Here is a 20389-nt window from a genome sequence, read left to right on the forward strand (position 1 = left end):
CTGATTAAGAAGTCACGTTCTAGTGACAACCTCATCAGAACAAAAAGCACATTTTTGATGAGCCTTAATATCTTAAAGTCAACAGCCTCATGGTTGGGTCCATTCTCATCTTCTATCTCCATTCCTTAGTAAATGGAGTTCCTCTCCTCCCCCTGAGAGGAAGAGAGAAGGTGCCTGTGGTTCTAATCTCTGCACTACAATCCCTGGAACAGGTGACACATGTGTTGGACAAGCTTTCTTTTCTAAGTGAAGCACTCTTGTGATTTGGACAGCTCACTTAAAAACGGCAATAATTTATTTTAAATTACTATTAACTGCGCTTTCCTGGTGGCGCAGTGGTTGAGAGTCCGCCTGCCGAAGCAGAGGACACGGGTTCGTGCCCCGGTCCGGGAAGATCCCCCACATGCCGCGGAGCAGCTGGGCCCATGAGCCATGGTCGTTGAGCCTGCACGTCCGGAGCCTGTGCTCCGCAACGGGAGAGGCCACAACAGTGAGAGGCCCACATACCGCAAAAAAAAACCAAAAAACAAAAACTATTACTTTAAATAATAATTTATTTATTTAAATAATTTATTTTAATTAAGGAATTAATTCCTCAACTTTGCTGTTCTTGATCATACAATATCCTGGCTACCCAGAACTCCTGAGGAGGAAATTGCACTGAATACCTGTGTTCTGTAGGTAGTTGAGGAATTTCCTTCCCTCTTTTAACATATATACATAAAATAATATATAAATATAATTTAATCTTTTTAATAAACTCAGATTGTTGTTCTTCCATGAAATAAACAGAATGCTGCCTTAAAGATCTACCACAGAGTTTGGGGCTAACTGACCCTACAATAAATGGGTCTCAGTTTGCTGTGTTTCATAAGCTTTATGTTAGTTTCCTGGAGTTTTGCTTTCTCTCTCTCTCTCTCTCTCTCTCTCTCTCTCTCTCTCTCTCTCTCTCTCTTTTTCTTTTGGTCACTGAGATCTAGGTCTGTAAGAACATTCTCATTCTTATTTTTCTATTTCTGTTAGACTTGGAAACCACAAGCAAGTTATTAAGTTACATGGAAAGTTTAAAAAAATACTGAGTTCTAGTTTTTTAACAAATTATACTGGCCTATTCCCAGCTTCTTAGAAATAACCCCTATTAAAGCACTGTGTATACTATAAAGCACTGTGTATACTATAAAGCACTAAATAAATCACTGTCAGTATAATTATTTTGGCTAACATTTTAGACAAACCATGTTACTAGATAGGTAAGAAGTTATATAATGAGTACTCTGAATACGTGTTTAACCCACAGAGCACCGTAATTTATTATTTCTTATAACACTCTGCTAAATGGGAAACTGAGGCATATGTAGCTTAGGGATTAAAGAAAGAATTAATATGACTGCTGTACTTCAAATGGTAGGCCAGTATTTAATTTTTTGACCAAATCTTACTTTAACTCTTTCAATTTCAACCCTAAAAGAAAAAAGTAATAATAACTGACATTACTGGGCACTCACCATTTTGAAGTGATTTACATATTTCAACTCATTTAATGTTCACAATAAACCTCATGAAGTAAGAACTACTGTTAGCTCTATTTTACGGATGAGGAAACTGAGGTAACAAGTAGCTGGGTAACTCCTAAGGTTACGTAGCTTATAAATGTCAGAGTTGAGTCATGAAACAAATCTGGCATGCTGCCTTACCCCAAAAAGCTGGTGACTGACCAGTTTTTATATCTAGAAACCCAAGCCATTTATATGTAATATTTGTCCAATTACTCCTGGGAAAACAAATTATTTACTAAGTTCGTTAAATTATAAAAATTTAAATAAAAGGCTACTCAGTGAAACTTTATTTATAGTTAAAAATAAGAATCTCCCTTTAAAAATATTCTTAGTGTGAAGTATGAAGGCAAATTTCTCATAAACAAAAAATGTTCCCCTTTCATTCTGACCATGTGTCGGGTTTCCAATCTTAAGTAACAGCTTTGGACAGGTTACAGCAAAGAAAATCTAAAGCCAACTGAGATTAAGCAGCTGCCAAAGTATGCTGCTATTATGGACATTTAAAACCAACCAGTTTTTTCAAATGTAAAAACATGAACTGCACTACAGTGTCTCCAAGATCCCTTCTAGTGCTGAAGTTCTATGAATCTAAGAACAGAAAGTAAATGGTCTCTTAAAACATACCTTGAGTATTCTTGAGGATATGGAGAAGAGTACCAGGTGTGGATTTCATACTTCCCAAACTCAATAACAGAGGGACAGCGGACTTGTGGATCAGGGGGACCAGTCACTCCAACTTTCTGTGCAGTGAGAAAATACATCAATTACATAAGTTAGTTAAATTAAATACACTGAGACAGATAACAAAACCAATAAAACAAAAAAAACCCATCTGAATCTAAGTGTCGCCTTCTCAGGATTCCACAGGAAAAGTTAAAAAGCCAGGAACAAGCTAGTAAGTTTTGAAATAAGCTGTATTATCCTTTAAATAGAGCATCCAAATGAAGAATAAAAATGCTAATAAATCTCTTAGAACCAAATGCAGTTGGTAACGTTGCAGTTTCCACATTTAATAATACTGTGAATATCCTCAACTAAACTCACTCCTTAATCACTTAGTTGTTAAAGAGACCCTGCCAGCACTTGGGGATATAAAGTCAGGGGTGGAGAGGAGTGCTTGCTGCCCACTGGCCGAGATCACATGTACCGCGTCCCAAGTGACAGCAACAGCAACCACCTACTCAACATGTGAGCACGTACAGAAAGGAATCATCCTCCGGTTTGTGAAAACAGATATTAAGGAATATGACAAAACAAGTAAGAATCTTCATTTTACACTGCCCCTAAAATTCCCTTCTTAGTGGTTTTTCATAGGTTTAACCAAAGAAAGTAATACTCTGTTAAACACACACTTTTATCCCTTTTTATCTATCTTCTGTATATAATTAAAATAATTTCTATACCCCCATCCCTGCAATAACCTGAACTACACTATCTTAAAAAAAGAATAACTTGTAAAGCGTTGAGGACTTCCACAGCAGCAGCTCAAATATAAGCCACTGCTATTGACTACAAGGATCGGGTTTTAAAACCTTAAATTCAAGGGGAATCTGATCTGCCCTGCATCCACTACAGCAAGATTCATACATGTATATAGGCATACCTCGGAGATACTGTGGATTCGGCTCCAGACCACAGCAACAAAGTGAATATCGCAAGTCACACGAATTTTTTGGTCTCCCAGTGCATATAAAAGCTATTTACACTATACTCTAGTCTATTAAGTTTGCAATAGCATTATGTCTAAAAAAAACAACGGACATACCTTAAGTAAAAAATACTTTACTGCTAAAAAATGCTAACCATTATCTGAGCCTTCAGCAAGTCACCATAACAGATCATGAGAACAAATATAATAATGAAAAAGTCTGAAATATTGCAAAAATTACCAAAATGTGACAGAGGCACAACAAATGCTGCTGGAAAAGTGGTGCTAATACACTTGCTCAACTCAGAGCTGCCACAGCCTTCAATCTGTAAAAACCTAACTATCTATGAAGCACAATAAAGTGAAGTGCAATAAAACAAGGTATGCCCCTGTGTGTGTTATGCATATAACATGTAATATATATGCATGTATATTTATTACGGATAGTCTATTAAATGACTTTTTTTTAAAAAAAGGGGCTAGAATTTAGCCTAATCAAACACGAGTATTAATAACTCTTCAAACGAGCAACCAAAATTACCCTTCAACTTTATGCTTTAAAAATCACTGAGAGATTACTAAAGTCCCTTGTTGGAGCTCGTGACAAACACACACACACACACATACACACACACACACACACCCCTTCTAACAAAACTAAAAAAAATTCAGAGGCTTTTATTCACTTTTCATATAAATTCATTTAAGAAGCCTTTTCACCACAACTCATTTGAGAACTCTCTGGTCTTTCTAACCATTCCCTTTTATAAAAGGCCAAGGGACTTATCTCAGGTTTCATGCTGGAACACAGCCAGGTGAAACCTCACCTCTTCCTCAGACACCTCAAAACAAAAGACAAACATCTATTAGTTGGATAAACTGTGTTATGACACCAAGGAGTACTGAGGCTCTTCCAAAGGCAAAAATCAAAAAGAAAAACACAAGACAGGGTTAAAATAAGATTTTTTTCATTTCTGAAAACCAAAATAGAACTCTGCAAAAGGTTTTAAACACACTGTTCTTTAAACTACATTCCAGAATCATGTATTCTAATTCATAAAGTAGTATCTTTTAGCCTATCTTCACAGCTCAAAACAACAAGAATAGTAGTATAGAAAATATCAGAATAACCAATATCAGAAACCAAATCTAACTTCCTGAGCCAAGGATCAAGCAGGAAGCACGAAAGGTGAGACCATGCACCTGCTCCGGCACCGCCTGTTGTGTGAGAGCTTTCCCATCCGCTGCCCGGTGCTCCTCCAGGTGGATGCCCAACGCAAACGTGGATACCCAGCCCCAGTACAACTGTCTGCACATTGCCGTCACTAGGAGAGTCTATGTAAAACCAGACTCAGAGCAGACCTCCTCTGCCTTCGCAGCTCTCGCCTTCCCGCACTGTGAGATGCGCACAGCCACAGGGCTCCACGACCTCCAGCTCCCTTGAGAAAGAAGCCTCTGAGCCAGTGTGTTTCCCTTTACCAAGGTCGGGAAATTAACAAAGGCTCTGTGCAGTGAGGAAGTAACAGCTGCATCTACACCACTCATTAACCTAGTCCTTGCCAAATTCAAATTGTCAAATCTGAATTACAAGGTTATCTTTACTAAATCATTTTATTTTTAAATTTCAGTCAAAATTTCATTAAACATGCAGCTTTCAAAGTAGCAGATATCTAATATAATCAAGGGCACAACATTTTTTTAAACTTTTAACTCAGGTTCTGCCACTCTGTGCCCTCCTTCTCATTTGAATACGCCAAAATCTTTAAAACATAACATATATTCTGGGCCAGAATGGACTTTTTAATCTAAGAAAGTAAGGGGGGGCACTAAATGCACTAGTAATTGGGCTAAATCAAAAGGTAACTTTAAATATACCTATTCTAGATAATGAAACTTTTATTACCAGCAATTTGAGAAAAGACTGTTACTCTTCTGCAAAAACTCCACTTCTGTCAAATGACTAATTTATATTTTCCAATACAGAGACCACTCTTGCACACAGAGACCCCCAAGTCTAGATCTGGTACAGAACGAAAATTACAACTGATGTAAATACAGCCCTGTTCCCTCCCTCTGCCGGACCTTCCTTTCCCATTCCCTGTGGGAAATGACATTTTGGGGTGGGAGTGGAGGGTAGGACTGTACCCTTAGTATCAGTATGAGAATGTGAAATGTGGGGAGAGGACATATCTTTCTGGTATTTGAACATTTTCCCATAAAAACTATGATAAAAAATAATTCTGTTCCTTAGGGATTAAAAGTTACCTGATGAAAGAGATGCATAAGAATGAGTTCACATGCTGCAAAGTGGAGAGAGCATGACCTTAAGGAGTAAAGAGACTCAGCATGTGTGGGGCACCTACTGTGCAGTCTCTGCACCTCGCACTGTCATCTCATTTATTCCCCACAATCCATTCCTCAAAGTAGGAAACAACATGCCTGCTTTATAGATGGGGGGAGGGGAGAGAAGCCAAGGATCAGAAAAGTTAAGAGGTAAAGAACTCCAGGACAGGAATATCAAGAGTGAAGCACAAAGAAAGAAAAGAACCAACCGGGTACAAGGTGAGATAGAAAATATGGGTAGCCCTCAACTAATTAATTTCTGAATTCCAAAAGTTTGTGTGTAAGTTTCTTTGAACTGGAACTTAGTTTTCCAAAGAAATGAAGCTACTACATGTCCAGAGTCTCTTATCCAAAACCCTTGGAATAGAATGTACTTTGGAATACTGAATTTTTCTCTTGTTAGAGAAGTTCTACAGTACCTATATGTATCTTAAATCAACAGCCTCAGTAGGATTTGGGACAATGCTCCATAATCAGATACATTAATATTTTTTTAGCAAAGCATATGAATAGTCACATTAAATGGGATAAGTAAAGAATATATATAGTCTAAACTCAGTTCAGATCATGTTTTGCCAACAATTGAATTAGGGTAACTAAGATCTTACTATAAAATGAGTTATAATTTTTTTTCACTCTAAAGAAGATATACATACAGATGGCCAATATGTACATGAAAAGATGTTCAACATCACTAATCATCAGGAAAATGCAAATGTGAACCACAATGAGATACCACTTCACACCCATTAAGATTGCTACTATAAAAAACAAAACAAAACACCAGAAAATAACAAGTGTTGGCGAGCATCTGGAGAAACTGGAACCCTTGAGCATTGCTGGTGGGAATGTAAAATGGTACGGCCACTGCGGAAAAAAACAGTATGGCAGTTCCTCAAAAAATTAAACACAGAATTATCATATGAACCAGCAACTGCACTTCTGGGAATACAGCCAAAAGAATTGAAAGCCAGGACTCAAACAATTATTTGTACACCATGTTCATAGCAGCCTTATTCGTAAGTCGAAAAGGCAGAAGCAACCCAAGTGTCCATTGACGGATAAAGGGATAAAAAAGATGTGGTACAAACACACAATGGAATACTATTTAGACTTTAAAAAGGAAGAAAATTCTGACACATATTACAACATGGATGAACCTTGAAGACATTATGCTAAGTAAAATAAGGCCGACACAAAAGGACAAATATTTTACAACTGCACTCATGTGAGGTCTACCTAGAGTAGTTAAATTCATAGACAGAAAGTAGAATGGTGGTTGCTAGGGGCTGGGGGAGGGAGAAATGGGGACTTAGACTTTCTTTTTCTTCTTATCCAGCTTAGATTCCAAGGTCTTTTACTGTACCTCATCTTTACATACATCCTTAACTTCCTTGCTTTTCTCCTGATTCACCAAAATCCCAACTCTGGTTAAATTCAATATTCCAACACAATCCAAGTTATTACCCTCATATCTGAACACTATTAGAGAAAAACACAGAACCATGCTCACTAGTCTCAATTTACAATTCATACCCACTAACCTCAATGGGCGTTTGATGCTTCCCTACTCCATTCACTCTCCTACTCTTCTAGATTATTTCATTACTTTCTCCTGTCTCTCAAGCCTCCAATACCTTGTACCCCATCTTCACATTCAAGCAATGCCTTTGCTTTCTAAGAAGCAATCAGAAGAGAGCTTCCACAGCTTTCCACGGCACATCTGTATGTCTACCCTTGTGGCCATACACCCTGCCCTTCCTTAAGGCTATGGATAAATGGTCTAGGCTCCTACCTAAGGTCAATGCCCCAAATGATGTGAATAACATACTAAGCGCTTTGCAAATATCAATTCATTTAATCCTTTCAAGAAACCTATTAAGTAACTTGGTTGACCAAGGTCACTCAGCAGAGACAGGATTTGAACCCGTGCAGGCTATCTCTAATACCTAGGCTCTTAACCACTATCTTAATAAATACTCAATACAATTTTGCTAAATCATCAAATGAATGAACTCAAAATACATCTAAACAGCCTTTAATATGTGACTCATAATTAATGGGTAAATGCCTTCAGACACTAAAACAGCCCTCTGCTCCCATCCCTAATTTCAGCAGTACCAAGGAGTCCACTCCAGCAACAAAAAAGCAGTCATGGGGCTTCCCTGGTGGCACAGTGGTTGAGAGTCCGCCTGCCGATGCAGGGGACACGGGTTCGTGCCCAGGTCCAGAAAGATCCCACATGCCGCGGAGCGGCTGGGCCCGTGAGCCATGGCCGCTGAGCCTGCGCGTCCGGAGCCTGTGCTCCGCAACGGGAGAGGCCACAACAGTGAGAGGCCCGCGTACCGCAAAAAAAAAAAAAAAAAAAAAGCAGTCATGGAGATACCTTAAAACCCTAGCATGCTAAAACTAACATCCTCTTACTAGCTTTCAAAGTCCTCTAAAATCCAGCCCTATACCAGTAATTCAATGTATTTTTTACCATTACCCAACAATGTTCCATGCAGTTTTACCTCTCAGACTAAACTACAGGCGGTTCTTGCATTGCATGCTACCATGTTAACTGAAACTTATGCATATCAAAACTGAGATCCAATCTCAGTCGCTACAGAGTGCATGAAGCACGAACACAATTCTGATATGCATGTGTCCCCATCAGCACAGCGCCATGCAAAGCAAGGACTGCCCGTGTTATAACACCTTCACAGGCAGCTATTGTGTTTCTACATCATCGCCACAGTATGACCTGCACATAGTAGGCCCTCAAATATCTGTTGACCTGATGGACCAATAATCACAATGTCTCTTGTATTAATATAATATATACACTGTATTCCTCAAAGCTGAAGTTAATGTGGTTTACTCTACCTGGTAAGCCCTCATCCTCTTCATTTACCTAAATCCTGCTTCTTCTGTGACCATCTCAGATCATACCAACTCTTACTAATCCTAGAATATACTGTGAACATATGAAACAGTCCATATCATTTAATACAGCAACAAATTACATCAACTGGTACTCTGGGCCACTGTTTGCTGTTTATCTTACCTTTCCCTACTTGCATTCAGTACAGGCTTTATGATTTTGATGCCTCTGTAACGTCTTTTACAAGGTAATGCAGGATGTTACTGTGATCAGGGGCACAAAAATGGAAGTCACACAGGCTCCAGCTCTAATCCACCCCTACCATTACTAGTTACATAACTTCAGGAAAGTCACTCAACTAAAAGTCTCGGTTTCCTTGTGTAAAGTGGAGTGGGTTTCAAGAAGCATGGCACTCAAAGAAATCCGGAAATTTGCCATGAAGGAGATGGGAACTCCAGATGTGCGCGTTGACAACAGGCTCAACAAAGCTGCTGGGCCAAAGGAATAAGGAATGTCACATACCGTATCCGTGTGCAGTTGTCCAGAAAACGTAACGAAGACGAAGATTCGCCAAACAATCTCTATACATTGGTTACCTATGTACCTGTCACCACTTTCAAAAATCTCAGACAGTTAATGTGGATGAGAACTAACTGCTTAAAGCTATAGAACCGCCTTTGCATCTTGACTTTCCTATTCTAGTTTTAGCTAACAGGCTCATATATCTTAGAGCAGCTCCCAACTACAAGATCATCTGGCAAGTGTTTCCTAAATACTGTACCTGGGCCCCTTCTCCTCAGTCCCTGGAGTTTCTGAATATTTTAACAGAGCCTAGGCAGGTTAAGGTGGTTTTGAAGTACATCCTGGCTTGAGAATGACTGTTTAGGTAGTTGCGACATTAGGCATATAATGTTAATGCTTTTACATGCATGTTTTGTTAATTCTAAGATAAACATTTTTCTAGGAAAAAAATTAATTACTTAATTAAATTAAATAGGGATAACAATCCTTACCTCATAGGGTGAAGAGAGTTGTTGAACCTAGTTTATTCCATTTCTAATTAACTGTTCAATTCTTTATGCAAAGAAGAAAATTATTTTAGTGGCCCACACAGATTTCAAAAATGCTGTTAACTTTCTAGAACCACAAAAAAAAAACAATCAAATCCTTCAAAATTAGAAAGCACTAAAATTACTATAGAAATATAATGTGCTATTTGGTGATATTTTATGTAAATATCATTCTATATATTTCGAGGAGGCTGTTATGCTCTTCAGTGTAATGAGTTGAATACAAATGCTTCTTTCTGGTAATGCATCTTTTAAGAAAAACCATTTCTTCCAAGCTCACAAGATCACTGTTGAAATATAATTCCAAACAAAAGCCTATACTACTAATTTCTTATACTTCTGTTTTTCTTTTTAGAGGTGGCTCTTTTTTATGAAGTGTTCACTGACTAGCTAGTAATGATGGAACATAGTACCAGGCAAACTATATCCTTCTCCTGAAATTAAAACAAAAACAAAAACAAAACAAAACAAAACCAATTAACAGATGACTTTTTTTGGGGGGGTGGCACTTGCTAAACGTTTCAATAATGCTCAACTTAATTAGATAATGTATCACACAAAATTTAATTGTTCAAGATCATCACTATTGGATTTGCTTTTGTGAGTTCGTTTCCTACTAAATGGTAAAAGCTCTATGAAAATAAAAACAATGTCTCATTCATAGCCCCTGCACCTAGCATAGTTTCTAGAACAAAGTAGGTACTTAATAAATGATGGGTTTTTGCTTGGATGTATTCCTATATTAACTCCTTTATCATTTATTTATCTCTTATGAAGACTGCATAAGACCCTGTAATAAAATCTTCCTGCAAAATTTGTGGAACAAAGGTTGAAGCAGTTTCTACTAAAGAATATCTAGGCTCTCAAAAATGACTTTGTATGTTATGTTTATGAATGCTTCTATTATTTAAAAACATCATCTAATCTAATCAATAGTGACTCTCCCCACTGGCTTCAACCCACTTTCTCTGTTACATTAGGTCAGAGAGCCTGGGAGCTGTCCTTGACAACCTCCTGCCCCTTTACACTGCACACTGAACCTACCACCAAGTTCTGCTGACTCCGTCTCTGAAATGCATTCTAAATCCATCCACTTCTCTCCCATTTCCACTGCCACCTCTCTAGTCTAAGTCACCATCTTCTTCCATCTGGATCACTGAAAAAGCCTCTAAATTGGTTTCCCAGCTTTGACTCTTGCCTAATTCCAATCCATTCCTCATAGAGTGGCCAAAAAAAAAAAAAAATTAATGCAAATCTGATCTATTTCCTTTCTAAAATCATTCAATGATTAAAGAAGATGTGGTGGATGTATACAATGGAATACTACTCAGCCATAAAAAAGAATGAAATAATGCCATTTGTAGCAACATGGATGGACCCAGAGATTATCATACTAAGTGAAGTAAGTCAGAGAAAGACGAATATCATATGACATCACTTATATGCAGAGTCTAAAAAATATGATACAAATGAAACTTATTTAAGAAACAGAAATAGACTCACAAACATAGAAAACAAACTAATGGTTACCAACGGGGAAAGGGACAGGGAGGGATAAATTAGGAGTTCGGGATAACAGATACACACTACTATATACAAAAGAGATAAACAACAAGGACCTACTGTATAGCATAGGGAACTATATTCAATATCTTATAATAAACCATAATGGAAAAGAATTTTCTAAAAAAAAGCATTCAATGGTTTCCCACTACAGTTACAATAAAAACCCCAATCCTAACTTATGTCATCAGCTTATCTCTTCAGCTTTATCTTTTGTGAATTTTATTCACTGTACTCTAGTTATACTGGCCTTCTTTTAGTTTCTCAAATTTACCAAGATCCTTTATGCCTCAAGACGTTTACACAGGCAGCCCCTATGTCTGGAACATCCTTCTTAACTGTTTTGTGCCTTGCTGACTTTTCCACTCAACCTTTAGGTCCCTGTGTAAATTATCACTGCCCTAAAAGAGGAATCCCAGACACCTGGACCAGGAAGTGTCTACTATAACCTCTCATTGCATTCTTATTTTCTTCCTGTTACTTATCAGTTTGTAATAACAGATTTATTTGTATGATTGTTTACTATCTGTCTCACTCATGAGGCAAAGTTTCATGAAGGCAGAAGCTATGACTTTTTGTTCAGCCTATAGCTCTAGTTCCATGCCGGGCACATGAATTCCAAATGAATGAACCTCATGCAGAAATACCACCATCGTCAGAATTTCAGTGCACTGCCAATGAAAATAAGCACAGATTAGAATTCAAATATCTAGTTATTTCTTTGGTGCCAGATAACGTACATGGACAATCACAAGTTTAATAAAATGCTGGAAGAAACACACAATTAGCCAGATTATTGTCAATACAAATTTATATTGTCTCCACTGGGTCTCAGCAAGGCTCAGCACCCCTTTTAACTCTCTCTAGTCATCTTTCTCTTCACACTCCTATTATTCCAACTCCTGGCCCATTTCTCCCAGCAGAAAATTTCATTTAAACATCCATTCATTAAACAAATATTTACTGAGCCTTTACTATATTCCAGGTACTTGGTATAAAGCAGTGACCAAAAAGGAAGTGCCTGTTCTCAAGGCACTTACATTCTAGAAATAAATATTTCCATTCAGGAAGTGATAAGTACTATATAGGACAAGCAAGCAGGTAGGGGGACACAGAGTGATACAGTGGGGATAAATGTATGCTATTTCAGTTTGGGATTTAGGAAGGGCCTCTCTGATGGGTGACAGGAGCAGAGACCTAAACAGAGTGAGCCAACTAGACGCCTGGGCCAGAGGAAGGGCAATCCAGACGGGGAGCAGTAAGTGCAAAGGCTCCAAGGCAGAAGAGTGCCTGGTGTGTCTGAGGAAGAGGAGGAGGCCTGTGGCTGGAGCAGAGCAAACAAGGGCAAGAGTGGGAGGACAACGTGGAAGAGGAGAGCAGGCACAAGGTCATGGTGGGCCTTTCTAAACATTCTAAGCAAGACTGAAAGACACTGGAGGGCTTCTGAGCAGAGGAGTGGTATGTTTCAAAACATTTACTGCGGGCCCTGTATAAAGAATACAGACTAAGGACTGGGGTGAGGAACAGGAGTGGAAGCAAGTAGCTGGGTCTGGAGACGTTACAACAGCCCAAGCAGGTGCCGGCAGCTTAGGCTAAGACAGAGGTGGAAGGGAAAAGAAGGAGTCATATTCTGGATATATTGTGAAGGCAGAACCAACAGGATTTGCTGATGAACTGAATATGTACAGAGCATGAGACAGAAAAAAAATCAAGGACCTCTTTGGGCCTGAGCAAGTAAAAGAACAGAACTACCACTGACTCCTGTTCTCCAATAAAAGGAACCAGGGATTCTTAGAGAAATGGCTGAATCTACAACTAGAACAACAAGAGCCTAGGATATACTGCTGTGGCCAAAAGTAAATATGAATATGGACTGTACAAATATCGAATCATTTTGTTGTACACCTGAAACTAATACAATGTTATATGTCAATTATACCTCAATTTTAAAAATCACCAAATGAATAAACTGGAGAAAGTAACACACACACAAAAACCAAAGTTAAGGGTGAGGTAGAGATTAAAATCACAATAAATGTTCTCAATCTGTGTGGGGGGAAAAATGACAGAGACACGTCAGAATGACACAGGGGCTGGCTTGAGGTTCCCCCTGCCCAAATCTGGAACAATCTGAGCATCAAAATAAATATCAATAGCAACAAATGATAAGATAACTCATAAAATAAGAATCTACAAGTCATAGATAGACAGATAGACATATGGATGGAGGGAAGGATGGAGGGATAGATAGACTGATAGACAGGAAGAAGGAAAAGCTCTTCCTTACAGCAGTACGCCAATTAATAAACATAAAATAAATGATGGAATTAGAAAATCATCTAATTCCATCTAAAGCAACCTGCAAAGTCTAGCAGGTAAAATTTGATAAGAAACAGGATATTTACAGAAAGTGTATTCCCACAAGATACATATTAATAATTACAGAGGGCAAATGATTTCACAGAGAAGAAACAAGGCACGATACCACTGTAACCAAGTGATCAAGTTAACATCACTTGTAACAGGACGAACACCTACTACGTGCCTCCTGGTATGACACACTGACGAGGACACGTCACCTCTGTAAGACGTTTAACAAAATAAATGACCTGCACACGTCAAAAATGTCGAGGGCGTGAAAGATAAAGACTGAGAAACTGTTTCAGGTTAAAGGAGACTAAGGAGACACAACAAATAAACGAAACACATGATCCTAGACTGGACAGTGGACCAGGACATGGCTTATTTTTCCTTTTGCTATAAAGAACATTAGTGGTACAGCTGGTGAAATTTGATTAAAATCTCCAGATTAGGTAACATGCTTCATTGGTGTTAAATTCCTGATGCGATGACTGTACTGTGGTCAAGTATAAGAACGTCCTTGTTTTTAGGAAATACACACAAATAAGCAGGAATAAAAGGCATTAGCATATGTCTGCAACTTATTCAGGGAAAAAAAAAGGTTCTTAAAAAGTGAAGAACTCCTTTGAATTCCCACTGAACATCATGTAACTTTCTACTACAGTACCTATAACACTTTTTTTTTTTTTTTTTTTTTTACTTATTGTCCGGAAAAGAATATGCCTTCAGAGGTTAAGCAACTTGCCTGAAGTAGAAGTTAGTAAATGACAGACCAAGGCTTGACCTCAGATCTACCTGACTCAAAGCCATACCTGGTTAAATCATAAGACGGTGAAATGCCGAGTAAATGTTTGCTGAATACTTATACTGTTGTCTTTATTTTTCAAAAATACTCTACATAAACAGTCTATTCACTAATGGGTCTCTTAATCCAAAGAGTTTCACCTATGCAACAGGAATCCCCAGCATCAGCCTCATAAATTCTTAATTTCAAGAAAAGAGACAGAACTCAACTTGGCTTACACAGTGAGTTGGTGGCAAAGGAGGAAAAGACAAAAGATAAATAAACACAATCCAAAGGAGCCTTTATGATCTACCCCTGCACTCTTCCAATCTGTTCTTCTGCCATTATCTACACCCTATGTTCGTCACATTTCCCCCCATTTTCAAATCTTCACACTTCTGTTCCTTCTAATTATACGGGACCCCATTCCTTGTCATCCTGATAAACTCCTATACATTCTTAAGACCACCTCAAGTATTATTTCCCCTCAATGAATCCTCCTCTGACCTCCCCAGAAAGAAAGAAGTACATACTTGCCTCCCATACTCCCCAAATTCCATGTATTCTATAATTAAACTTTCACATTAAGGAAATTATCTATTTACAAGTCTCTCCTGGCTAGAGAAGGAATCCTGTCATTTACCTTGGCATCTCTAGCATCTGGCACAGAAGTAGGTTCTGTGTCTGTACATTTGTATCTTGCTACGTGTTAACAAAGGATTAAGGCAGAAGCATTTAATAAATATTTCCTGAATTAATGAATATGTGTTTTATCACTTGAGAGAGGCTTGGTTTTTGTTTGTTGGTAAAATCCTAAACTCTTCTTCATACATAAGACAGAAAATATTGATAAATAAACCAAGCTCATTTGATACTGGTAGTCAAAGCAATGTGTTTATCTGCAAAACCAAAGCAGTTATCATGGGTTTGAAAAGAACACCAGCAAACTATGCACACGCACAAACCACATCTATTTGCAGATCAGATGGATAAATAAATTGCTATTACTGCTTTACGCACAATATAATTAATCTTCTGTTTCTCATCCATGAACAAACTGTTTGTCCCATCTGAATATTCAACTTTACCTGCAGTGCTTGTTCTTGGATATCACGAAATAATTCCATATCTTTCTCAGTCATGATTTCCTGGCTCCCAAAAAGCCGTTCCTCACTTTCTTGTTTGCCGTCCCAGCCATCCTGATTGTCTGCACATTAAGAAAGGGCTCACGTTATTAATGCTACCTTCAGTTTAGTACATGAACTAGAACAAATTTCAAAAGTCTTAATATTATTTATATAAAAGAGAAGAGGATAACATTAAACTGACTCCCAGAAAGATACTAGTCAATAAACAATATGTACATATTATATCTTGCCTTATAATGAAAACCCTGAATTGACTTAAAGCTGCTTAAAAATACTAGCTAAATAACTAAACTTAAACTTCATTAAAAGAGATTATATTTCAGTATATACATACATACATATAAAAGTAGAACAGGGAAAGGGTCTAAGAAGTATGAAGTCTATTTTGAAATAACATGAATATAAAACTTTTAATATGAGTTTAACATGTCAACATGCAAATATTGCTTCTTCATTCTTTGGTAGTATGGATGAAGTTTATGTTATAGCAAGACATAATTTTTATCACTTCAGAGCAAAACAAGGAAATTTTGCTCCTTTTAAAATGCTCAATGATTCCGCAATCTTCATAAGGCCAATACATTCTTATCTCAACAAAAAGATGTATTTCAAATAGCTACTTTAACTGATGCCAAGTACTACCAACTCCCCTCACATTCTGGGTACCCTTTTAAAGCACAAACTCCAAAGCCTGAGTATCACAGGTGGTAATCCTCTGGGTAAGTATGACAAATTATAATAAGCATACACTAAATGATGCACCTTCCTCAAATGGGTAAAGAAATGAGTGAAAGGAGCATTGAGGGATTAAGTAGATCACTATCCTTTGCATTTGAAGATGACACTGATGTGGTCTCACTTCCTCTCTGTATGAGTATGGCTGAAAAAACCCCATTAGTGACAGACAGTTCTCTTTTAAAAATCAATTGCACATACAGTTACTCATTTAGTGTAAGAAGAAGAAGGACAAGGACTCACTCTTGACAATATTCCTAAACTGAAAAATACATATCTAATCTGAAGATATTCTGTGCCTTTAATGCCCCCTAGTGCATGACACAGACGATGCAGGCACAGATCTAGCACAGTATTCCGTAGCATTGTGTCAGATGGTGCAGATTGCTTCTTACACTCTACAATTCATAAAGAAAATGACAGAGCCAATTAAAGCAAAAGCTCATACCAATGCCTAAAGCTCAATACTGGTTCTCCATACACTTTATACATTTGCTCTAATAATTTCTAACACTTTCCAGTAGATTCTTCTAATAATCCACCACCAGTGAAATGGTTAATTCAAAAATGTCTTTTATCACGATCTGCTTTAAGAGATTCCTTCCTAAATCCAACCTAAATGGCTTGCATATTTTCTTAGATAAATGTACTCAGCGTGGCGCTTATCTACAGTCTACATGGCTGATAAAGACATGAAAAGTACTTAAATGCTTAAACTGTAGTTAGTTGATTGCCACTCAGGTGAAAAGCCAATCAATACAGCATAAAAGGGGGGACCTGACAAGGATGAGGATTTTTCTCTCCTGCAGTGGACCAATCAATCATTGATATAAGCAGGAATGATGAAGAAGTGAATACAATCACCAATGGGACACTGCGGGGAAGGAAATAAAAGTTAAGGAAGTCCTTGCAGCACATGAGACACTACAGATTCGGCCCTGTGATCCAAGAGCCCTTTCTAACTTTCTTCACAGGTTAGGCTCTCGCAACTCAATAAGACCAGCTCTAATTATCTGGACAGCTCATCAGAATGTTCTCCTCTGACTTGAATTATCTGCTATACTTTTAACTCTTCTCCACAGATGTTTTCTACTTTGAAAACTAGGGACCTGAGCCTGACACATAAGCAAATGGTGTGAAGCTGTGGTTCTCTTTCTCTCTTTTTAAGTATACTCCATGAAAAATTACAACTGTATTTGCCAAGATCTGAAGTAGAAAAATCAATGACCTCATCATATTTGCATATAATTTGGTCTTTCACTTATGCTCATATCATCAGCATTTTATTGGGTTGGCCCAAAACTTCGTTCAGGCTTGGAAAAACCCAAACGAACTTCTGGGCCAACCCAATATTTACCTATACTCTGCAATTTCCTTCCAGGAATAAAGTAAGCATCTTGATGTTCATCACATCATTTATTTTGTAATTTATGAAATATTACATAAAGTTATCCTTGAGTCAAGGTTATACACCAAATTTCTGTAGGCAGATTCTTTGTGGTTCCACCCAAAAAGCATCTTCTTTTGTCTAAAACTCCTACTTGCCCATTCTCCAACTTCATCTCTAGCCTCTAAGTACCTGCCACAGTTATCACCTGAGTATCACCTACATACAATACATATCTTTAGCACATTCTTATAGTCCAAGACCAATTTTTAATAATCAAATATGAATCCACTCCAGATAACTATTGTTATTCCAAATAACACACTTCGGAACACTTTTTGTCTCTAAGTGAACAGCTTTTACCTGTGGGCCAATCTGAAGTGCTTGATTTTCTGTTGCCCTTTTTCCTCACTCTATATTGCTCAGAGTAGTCCACCACCTCCCCTCGAGGTTTCCGCCCATCAGGGGAAGGGGTAAAGAATTTGGTAAGGCCATCGATGAGCCCTTTGGTTTTCTTATTGAACTTCAAGGGGATGCTGCCATCTCTGCAGAAGTCCAAGCCATCTATTTGTTCTAGATATCCGTCTTCTGATGACGACGCTGACTGGCTGGAGAGAGTGATTTTACGTTTCCGACCCCTTCCAGGGCCTGTTCGAACTTTGCTGAAGGGACCTTTTGACCTAAAGAATCAGACAGGGAAAAGGGAAACTATTAAAAAGAAATCTTTATATGGTTTCTATTTAATATATATCACACAGTAAATAACCTAAAACTATATTTTAAAAATCTATATTGTTAAGAATATTCCATAAACTGTAAATATTATATGACTAAAAAGTAATGTTATTAGAAACATCTATTTCTGGGAAGCCTTTTCATTTTATAGAGAAAAGAATCCTAGGTCAGGAGTCAGAGGGCATATCTGAGTCATAATTCTACCACTTACTAGCTGCACATCTTGGACAAATCACATTCTCTTTAAACAACAGTGTCTTCATCTATACAATGAGAGTTGTACCAGAGAAAAACTAAGACCTTTCCAGGTATGAAGTCCAAGGATCTCTGCACCAACTCAGAGTTATACTCTTACCTCTAAACATAAGGATGGGTTACTCTCTGCAAGTCAGGAATCAAAAGATCTTTTTACAGGAAAGTTAAAGCTTGATTTAAGATTTAAAATATGAACTACAATACTGGTTCTATGTATTTCAAGCTGCTAATGCCCACTCATTTCAGCTATACCACCTTCGTCTTAAGTGTACAAAGGGTGGGTAAATTCTGTGAGAGGTTGACAGGCCTAAAGACAGTTTACATATCATCAAAGGTGAATTACTGTAAAGATACTCCAAAGAAAAGAGAAAATTAGCTACTTAATCTTGCCCCACCTCCTCCAAACCTAGCCCAGTTTTCTAGTCCACAAGAGATAATTATATCCCTGATTTCTGCTAACAGATGAAAATTCACATTATTTTACTTCAGGACACAGAAATGGGACTTAGCTATGACCTCAATAGGAGAAGCTATCCAGCAATCTGTACATATGACAGAAATAAACTACTGAGATTACATCAAGAGAAGAATCTGTGAAATGCTTCCATAACGTAATTTTTTTCTTCCTTGTTTTTTAGGTAAAAGAAGCAATCTAAGGTAACGGTTTAGAGCCAGACCTTGGGGCCAGCCTACTGGGGTTTTAACCTCAGTTGAACACTTACTATAAACTATGCAAGTTAATCGTTCTAGACTGCAGTTTCCTCCTTTGAAAAAGGAGAGTATCAGCAGTACCTACTTCACTGGGCTGGTGGGAGAATTAAATGATTTAACACATGTCAAGCACTTAGAACAGTGAGTGCCTTGGTACTTTATTAAGGGCTCAGGAAGAGTTAGCCATTATTATTACATAAAAGTGGCAGCTGTGACAACTGCGTGTCTTTTCGCAGAGCAAACAAGTGAATCCTGTGCTACAGAGAAGACCCTACGCTCTTCTCCCCTCACCTTGCCACAAGTACAACTTACACCGTGTTTTGTTTCTTTAACCTGTTTTTTGGACGTCCTATTGGATTAGCATAGCGCCGTTTTATCTGTGCCGCCTTCTTCTGTAGAAGTTTTCGTCCTTTTTTCCTAGGTCGACATATCTGACATATCCACATGCCTATAAAGAAAGAAAATTCCACATAAAAGCATAATGAACATAAATACAATGAAAGAGTTCAGATACTCTAAGCCAGGAGTTCTTAACCTCTTTCAGGTCAAGGACTCTCATTTGAAAATCTGATAAAAGCCCCCCAGAAAAATAAACATGAAAACATACACACACAAAATTCTACAAACAACTGGAAGAGACTCACAAATATCCTGAAGGCCACACATGGCTGAAGTCCACTGATCCTCACTTTATACCCAGAACCCACATACGGGCTTCTAATTACTGTTCTGCAAGAAAAGAAGCCAGGTTCCCATAGAGGAATGGCTGAGTCCAGGACTGGAGCTGGGAAAATACAAGATAACCTGGAACAGCTTGTGGTGCCAGGAAATAAAGAAGAGCTCAACAGATGATGAAGGCATGTGAAAAGGACCCAGAAGCCAACGTGAAGGAACTCCCAACAGCCAGATCTGGGTCAATCCAGAAAAAAAGGAATAATCACAGCAATGGACTATAAGCCATAGAATAAAATAAATATCCATGAGTCCATAATGATTTGAATAGCTGAATAAATAAATAAGTGGGAGAAAGGGATCACTCTTACTTCTTTTTTTTTGGGTGGGTTTTGTTGTTTTTACATGTCCATTTATTAAACAAGAACTCCTTCATGACAATTTAATACAGTATTTATTAACAATTACTGTTGAGAAAATTATTTCCCCCTACATACAAAAATACAGATTTGAACACTATGAAAACAATCAGGACAAGTACCGTGAAAAACTGGT

General features: G+C 37.9%; 1 protein-coding gene across 2 annotated transcripts in view; it reads right to left on the reverse strand.

Annotated features, from left to right (window-relative positions):
• KAT6A (lysine acetyltransferase 6A) overlaps window positions 1-20389 on the reverse strand; it is a 109821-nt gene that overhangs the window by 27538 nt on the left and 61894 nt on the right. The window contains exons 6-9 of one of the 2 annotated variants that reach the window (XM_033848883.2): window positions 19496-19610; window positions 17825-18141; window positions 15280-15398; window positions 2181-2296 (exon numbers count right to left, since the gene is read on the reverse strand). In XM_033848883.2, the coding sequence (XP_033704774.1) occupies window positions 2181-2296; window positions 15280-15398; window positions 17825-18141; window positions 19496-19610 (667 nt within the window). Of the gene's footprint in view, window positions 1-2180; window positions 2297-15279; window positions 15399-17824; window positions 18142-19474; window positions 19611-20389 lie in introns of both variants that reach the window. The other variant, XM_033848882.2, reaches the window with a different exon arrangement.

The sequence above is a fragment of the Tursiops truncatus genome, chromosome 21, assembly GCF_011762595.2.
Source record: "Tursiops truncatus isolate mTurTru1 chromosome 21, mTurTru1.mat.Y, whole genome shotgun sequence".
In the NCBI taxonomy this organism is placed as follows: domain Eukaryota; kingdom Metazoa; phylum Chordata; class Mammalia; order Artiodactyla; family Delphinidae; genus Tursiops; species Tursiops truncatus.